At 39.7% G+C, this 7,532-nt stretch overlaps 1 protein-coding gene across 1 annotated transcript; it reads right to left on the bottom strand.

Annotated features, from left to right (window-relative positions):
* Positions 1-3,321: 3,321 nt before the first annotated feature.
* klf1 (Kruppel-like factor 1 (erythroid)) lies at positions 3,322-7,237 on the bottom strand. The gene is made up of 3 exons (XM_031754105.2): positions 6,860-7,237; positions 4,810-5,677; positions 3,322-4,721 (listed from the first exon to the last, which is right to left on the bottom strand). The coding sequence occupies exons 1-3, from the start codon at positions 6,932-6,934 to the stop codon at positions 4,546-4,548; spliced, it is 1,119 nt and encodes a 372-aa protein (XP_031609965.1). The 5' UTR covers positions 6,935-7,237; the 3' UTR covers positions 3,322-4,545.
* Between the last annotated feature and the right edge of the window lie 295 nt (positions 7,238-7,532).

Here is a 7,532-nt window from a genome sequence, read left to right as displayed (position 1 = left end):
AGCCCGTTCCAAGCATCTACACCAGTGGTGTCCAAACCCAGGTCTCGAGGCCCGGTGTCCAAACCCAGGTCTCGAGGCCCGGTGTCCTGCAGGTTTTAGATGTGTCCTTGATCCATCACAGCTGATTTAAATGGCTAAATTACCTCCTCAACATGTCTTGAAGTTCTCCAGAGTCCTGGTAATGAACTAATCATTTGATTTAAGTGTGTAGACCCAGGGTGAGATCTAAAACGTGCAGGACACTGGCCCTCGAGGCCTGGAGTTGGCCAAGCCTGATCTACACAGACAGCATGCTAACACAAAGCTAGCCAAGAACCCAGCACAGCCCCGGCACAGCAGCCAGACCCTGAACTTCAACAGGTAACAAACAGATGAGCAGTCAGGCTGCAGCCTCTATTTCTACCTGGTCATGTTTCTAAAGTAGAATCACTTTGGCAGGTTTTCATTTTCGCTTTGTGCTGTTGGCTTTGTGTTCCAACCTAAATACTAAGAGAAAGATGATGTGTGTGTCCTCATCAGGATAGGGATTTGTGTTGCTGTGAGGGACTGTAGTGTTAAATGGTAATTATGAGACACTGAATTTCAGCTATTTTACAGAGTAACATGAAAGTAATGAAACAAGTAGCATAACTTACTGCTTGGAGTAATTATGTAACATAACTTTAAGAAAACAAACATTTAAGAAAAATGTTCTGTACAATATATTACCTTTTTTGAGTAATGGTGGACCTGTTGTGATCACCCCAATGGTGATCACAATAAAGAGGGGAAATACCTCCAACATGAACAAACATTTGACCCACAACATGCCATTAATTTGCATGAATGTAATGTCTTTGACATGCTGCTTAGCAATGGTGGCCATCGTCAAAGTGGAGCCAATGAGAATCAATAAGAGAATCGATAAGGAATCGATACTGGAATTGATAAAAGAATCGAAATCACTAAATTCTTATCACTTCTCATTGGCTCTGCTCATTTCATTTCTGACCTCATTCTGACCAAAATTTAAAATAATGCATTGAGTGTATCTGCAAGTAGTCTCCAAAATGCTCATCTCAAGCTCTGGCTCTGTGCACAGAAGCCCCGCCAACGTGCTGTTCAAACCTTCTGTTTTTTGGAAGGCACCCAATCAGAAAAAACAAGAGCAAAACAGGTTATAGTAGACTGGGAGGACTGCACCAAGACCAAGCATAAGGTAAATAAGGTTTATTTTGAACTTTTGGTCATACAAAGCCACCAAGAATATAGTTATGGAGCTGGAAATGAGCATATTAGGTCCCTTTTAAGGACTTTCTAGCTCTTAGATGGCATCGTTTACTATTAACTTCATGTAGCTATTTCAGGCTCTGATTAAGGCATTTATGTGTTGATGCATGTACTAGCTAGTTAACGTCTCTGCTCAACATTCATTATGTTGTCCCCGATTAGCAGGATTAAGAACCCAGTCTTAGCCATGATAGCACATCAAAGTGGAGCTAGCTGCAGCAGCTCAGTCTTAATCTCTAGTACAGATCAAACTCTAAAACTAACTGTTGCCTTGGTTGGGCTCCTTGTAGTCCTGCAGAACATTTGTATGATTGCATAACTGGTCTCATGAGAGGTAAAGATATAACTGTTCCTATTCACATACCAGAAAATCCAGAACATGAGGGTTAAATTAACTGTACGTCAGACTTCCATATTATTAAAGAGGAATTTCGTGGATTTTATTGAGTCTGTCGAAGGACTCAGTATTTCCAGGTAAATTTATAAAAAGTTACAAACAGGCTTTTGTACAAAATTACATCACTTCAGTATCATGCTCTGGAAGTTAAACCCATTTACAAAGTGGAAACTTGCAATTACAATAATTGATTTTAAAATGAATATCTCTCATTTTAAAATATGTTCATGCACCAAATCCGCTTTAGTGCTTTTCCCTGTTTTTTGGTTTGTTTTTGTTTTTCGAGGTTTTACCAAAGCCTCGGAATCTCTCTGATCTTTTATGCAACTAAAAATACTGTCAGTATTAATGCTTTGTTGTGGATCACATTAGGTCAGCAGTGTTTTTTCTTAAAACTGCACTGCTTTTCATTGCTGAATGTGTATGCTTAAGCATGTGTTGTAGATGCTGGTAAGTGTGTGAGGTTGTGAGTCTGCTTGTCTTCCCTGCGGTACACAACATTGTATGTATTTGTTAGATGGAGGGAGAGGAAGCGTCTTAATGTGATGATGAACTCCATCATCTGACATAATCAGGATGAATCAGTGCACCGTGTTACATAAGCCGATCCCCATCCTTACCTCACCCTTACCCAGATTAGAAACACAGCAGACACAGCCGCCTACAGCCTGCTGATACCTGCCTGCAGCCTGGAGGAGCGATGTGATAACAGAACACTGACATCTAGAGGTCAAATGCTGATATTAACCTTAGTGCTTTCTCACTCTTGGAAAATGGAAAACGTGTTTTTACTCTCTTTGATAACCCCAAATGACTTGTAACGGACAATTCTTCCTAATCTTGCTGTAAGGAAAACAATATTTAAGGGCAGGGTGTAAAACATTCAGCCCACGGACGAGAACCGGCCCACTGGAGGGTCCAGTTTGACATACTGAATGACTGAAAAATGCAGTTTTGCAGTACTGACACGGACATCGTTTGTGGCCTGTTGTGCAAAAAGAGTAGTAAAGTAACTAATAAACCATTAATTGAAAAAAAAAAATCCATTGCTGACAAATATCATAGTATTTCTTAATAATTTTGAAGTCCCAGTTTTATGGTTTTGTGATTTATTTATTTTTTGAATCAGGCTCGACTGGCAAACAGTTTTACAGAATTAAAAGTCTTTATTGTTGAAATTAAGACAATATTAACAATTCCTAACATAACAATGCTAACAACGCGCTTTTGAAATGAAAATATTTTACAAATAATATAGTATCTTCTGCTGATGTAAAAGATCGTGACAATAAATATGTTATTTTTAATGACAATAGAGAGCTCAGAAAAATGCTGATTATTTACAGCTTTAGCAAATGCTTATACTTAAATAAAAATATGTAAAAAAAATAAAAATAAAAAAAAAAACATATTAGTTTGCTTTACATATAATTTAAGGCATAATTCTATTACCATTTTGGACACACCAGCTCATGGGTATGGGTCAGTATTTCTCTTTCTGACTGCATGATGTTTAACTGTTGTGCCACAACAGTTTTGTGGTCCTTTTAAACTGTGAACCCAGTGTAATAGATTTTTAGTTATAAGATACTTTGTAAGGATATAAAATCATACTGCAGTGCAGTATTCTTTCTTTCCTTTGCACAAAAGGGGGATTTAAAAAAAAAAAGGGGGGACATTGATATTTGCACTTGGCCAAAATCTGCCAAATATCAGTACTTCATCTTACTTTGCCTGTAAGGGAAACAGAATTTGAGATGACTATATCATCTCAGTGCTGACATAATTTAGCATGGCTAATAAGCACTCGTGGCTTTGTTCAGTAAGCTGTGAGTTCTGGATACACTATTGTGTATCATCTTGTAACCAATGTTACAAACACTTTTAGGTCTTTTGTTAGTGTTTAAGTCCACTGTCTGTAAACCCACAGTGTGTACAGTGTTTGTAAAAGCGGCTCTTATAGCTTTAGACATGCTTATTTTACAAAGGTTATCTTCTTCTGGTTGACATGCTGCCTGGTTAAGTTAGGACTAAGTCTTTGATTTAAGGTTTAAGGTAACTGTTGTGCTCAGATATGTAGATGTGATGGTTAAAGGGTACCCAATATTATCTGTCTATCTAATATTTTATGTCAACAATGGTGGATGCTCATGTTAAATAAGGCTAAAGTTTCACATATTGAGGTCAGTGTATATGTGAGTAATCCTATCAGCTAAATGTTCAGGCGTCAGACTCTCAGTTTCTACAGGTTCTTTTGTATGATGTCACAGTGGTAGATATCTCTAAAATTGTCATCTTAGCACAAAAGCCCCACACATGTGCTGTTCAGATGTTCTGGTTATGACGAGCAGCCAGTCACGGTAAAGCTGGCTTCTTTGAGACCAGGGATAACCTGAGGCGCTGCACCAAGATTTAGTATAAGATGAAGTTTTGTTTTGAACTGTGACTCATGCAATGCTACTACAGCAGAGTTTTATAATAAAAACATAGAAGTGGTGCCCTTCAAGAACAGGGAAACACCACTGAAGGTTCTCAAAATTAAAATATGTGTAATGGAGAGAGTCAAAGGAGATAAACTTGCTACAGTGCCTGCTGCAAGTCCCCTGCTCCATCTTTTTTCTGTGGAGTACTCCTCTAATTACCGGTGGTTCAGCAATCACTAATGGTCACTCTTTAAGTGACGGATATCAATCATTTCTTATGCTGAAGGGTTTTCAATTAGATTTTGAGTTAGACCTATCTCATTTGTTTTGTAAGTATACCAAAAACATCTACACCAGATGACTTTTGAGGTCCTAAAATCAGACAAAATTTGTCTACTTTTTTAATTAAAATGTCTTATAATGGCAGAGGTGTCGATTTGTGTATATGTGAGAGCTTCAGTTGTGTCTCTTCATGTGCAGAGCCAGGTGGTCTGAGCGAGAGAAGGCTCTCTGGCAGAGCATACACTGGTACGGTTTCTGACCCGTGTGCTTGCGGTAGTGACGTGTCAGCTCATCCGAGCGGGCAAATTTCCAGCTGCAGCCCTCCCATGAACAGTGGTAAGGCTTTTCACCTGATAAAAGATAATAAAGCAGATAGTAGTTTTTAAAAATGCATCACTTAAACCATGAACTAAAGATCACAGTTGTTTCTTTGGTTACCTGTGTGGGTGCGAAGGTGAGCCTTGAGGTGCGAGCTCTTGGTGTAGGTCTTGCTGCAGCCGGGGTATTCACAGCTGTGGATGGCTGGTCTCTTTTTCCCCGTAGCTCTTCTGCCACGCTTCCCTTCCAACCCACTAGGGGGCAGCTGTTGTCCAACCAGCAGAGGCTGCTGGTGCAGGGGCAAATGCCCCTGGCTGTGGTTGTAGTCACAGTAAAGGCTGGCAGTGTGGTTAAAGTGGGGCAAGTAGCTGTAGTGTCGAGGGTCAGGGGTCACAGGCTGAGGTCGGATGAACCTGTTTTCAGGGATGGCTACCATGGGAGGCTGCTGCTGCTGCTGCTGCTGTTGGTGGTGGTGATAGTAGGGGTTGAAGTCCCATGATGCGACCTTACTGAGGCTTCCTCTGCTGTGTCTTTCAACACTTCCTCCTTGGGAGAAGTCAAACTGATTTACGTTATGCACATTAGAAAATAAAGTTCGACCTGTTTGATCGTCATTAAAACCACGCTGGTACAGCTCTGGCTGGACTGTGGTGGTTTCAGCAGGGGACATGAGCTCAGCCATGAGGCTGCCGCTGGTCATCTGCAGACTCTCCTGTCCTGATGGGTCCTTAAGCACGCTCGTCTCTTGGTATGCAGTGTTTGGATCAAACTGCGGAAGCAGTTGGTTGCTGTTGTTGAGAGAGGGGCTGGGGTCGGGGGAAGGGCTGCTCCACTCTGACAGCAGGAACTCAATGTCCCAAGATGCTTGGCTGTCATCATCCAGGAGCTCCTCTGCCATTTGTTGAGAGACCTGCAGTTGCTCAGAGGTCTTTGGTGAAAGTTTAGTGCTTGGAGAGTCTAAAGGGAGAGACCCATCTGACTTACACACCTGTTGGAGAGATTATGAAAACCAAGAACATCCTTAAATGTTCACAGAGGGTATTTTCCAAATATACAAACAAACTAGATTACTTATTTTGTCTACCTCAGAATAACCAAATAATAATATAAGCCCATAATAAATTCAGATGAATTTCATAGAATGAGTAGATTTTCCTAGCATTTGCACCAGTGAGTCAAGCTTCTTGCTTAGGGCCACAAAGCGGCTAATCTGATTTAAAACGGACCAGACCAGTAAAACTGTTGCGTAATAACCACCGTGAGGTGGTTTGAGAAAACTATGTGTAATTTCAATAATATGTCTCAGTTTTTCTATGTACAGACAGACTTTTGTTATCACATGTACATTACAATTTATCGATCACAGTGGATCTGCAAAGCCACAAATCCTCAAGTGTAGAGTATTTTTGAACTACAACAATATTATTTTAAATTCTGTATACAAAGAACAGCTTCCGTCTCAACATACTTCTGTCTTTATGGACATTTCCACTCCTGGGTTTTGTTACAAATTTGAATTATTAATGACTGTTATTCAATTGTAAAACTTTCAGACTTTGCAAAGCCACTGAGCAGTTAAGGAAAATCACAAGCTGGGTAATTTTTCTTTATTAGTGATTTAGTTTAGTTTAGTTTCTTTCACGTAATAGTAAATTTTGTTTTTCAGGTTGCCAGAAACAACAAAAAAATGCATGGATTTCCGCCCAATGTGGTGATAAATGCTGATGGCTCTCACACACGTGTATTATTCTAATACAAATCCAAAGCTATCGTTAAAGATATTCAATAAATTATTTATTAAGCCAACAGTTTTGCTCCCTGCAGACTTTCTTTACATTGTGATTTCATTGCTTTTTCATATAAAGCAGCACAATGCACAATACAATAAATGAACTCAGTTGGAAGAAGAGCAAGATTTTACAAAAAGCTACCAAGTGTAAATAAAATTTCATTTAAGTTCATCTTGAAACTGTATGCAGTATATTTTTAGAGCCCCTTAGAACAAATAAAAACTTACAAGTCATTTTTGTAGCAGTTTAATTTTGAGCATTATTTGATCACTTTCGTAGTAAAAGCAGACACATAAATATTAAATGGTCACACTACATGAAAGGTGAGTCACTATATTTCGCTAAAAGAATCAAATATTTGAATTGAACATGCTACTTACTTTCATATTGTCACTGGAGTGAGAGAGGTTGGAGAAGGAGCTGAAGGAAGGGAGCACAGCCTGGGTAACAGCCATCAAGCACTCTGATATGGCAGCAGGTGTAACAACAACAGGAAAGTTTCTCTTTTCTTTTGGATACTTCTGTATTTTTTTTTACATGCCCACCTCACCCTCAGCTAACAGGAAGTCAGACTGCAGCTCATCAGGCCTCTCATCCCAGTTACAGTCCACTCAGTGCAAACGGGCCACAGAGAGCTGCCTCGTTTTCGTCATTGCTTGCCTGCTATCTCTCCCTCCTCTCTCTTGTCTATCTCTGTCAGCTGCAAGTCTAACTTCAAATCTCTCGTTTTCATGTAGGTTTCGACCGTTAGGAGGTGGAGCGTACGTGTAAATTACTTCACTGGTTCCTTTAAGACCGGTCATTTATAAACCCTAAGAAACTCTGCTATCTGACCTCAGCACACTATCTTCCTGTTGTGTGGGATTCAGAGCAATAAAACATGAAAAAACATTGAGCATCAGGCTGTCCTCTCACCTTTTATATATGAGGAAAGACCAAACAACCTTCGCTCATGCTGGGATTAAAAGCTAAAATTATCACTGACATGGTCACTGACGTAAATATGCTCAACAATCATTTTACATTCATGTTTTTAAAATTCTTAAAGTATGT

The sequence above is a fragment of the Oreochromis aureus genome, linkage group 6, assembly GCF_013358895.1.
Source record: "Oreochromis aureus strain Israel breed Guangdong linkage group 6, ZZ_aureus, whole genome shotgun sequence".
NCBI lineage: Eukaryota > Metazoa > Chordata > Actinopteri > Cichliformes > Cichlidae > Oreochromis > Oreochromis aureus.
Note: the sequence above shows the minus strand (reverse complement) of the source record. Positions and strands in the feature narration are given on the sequence as shown.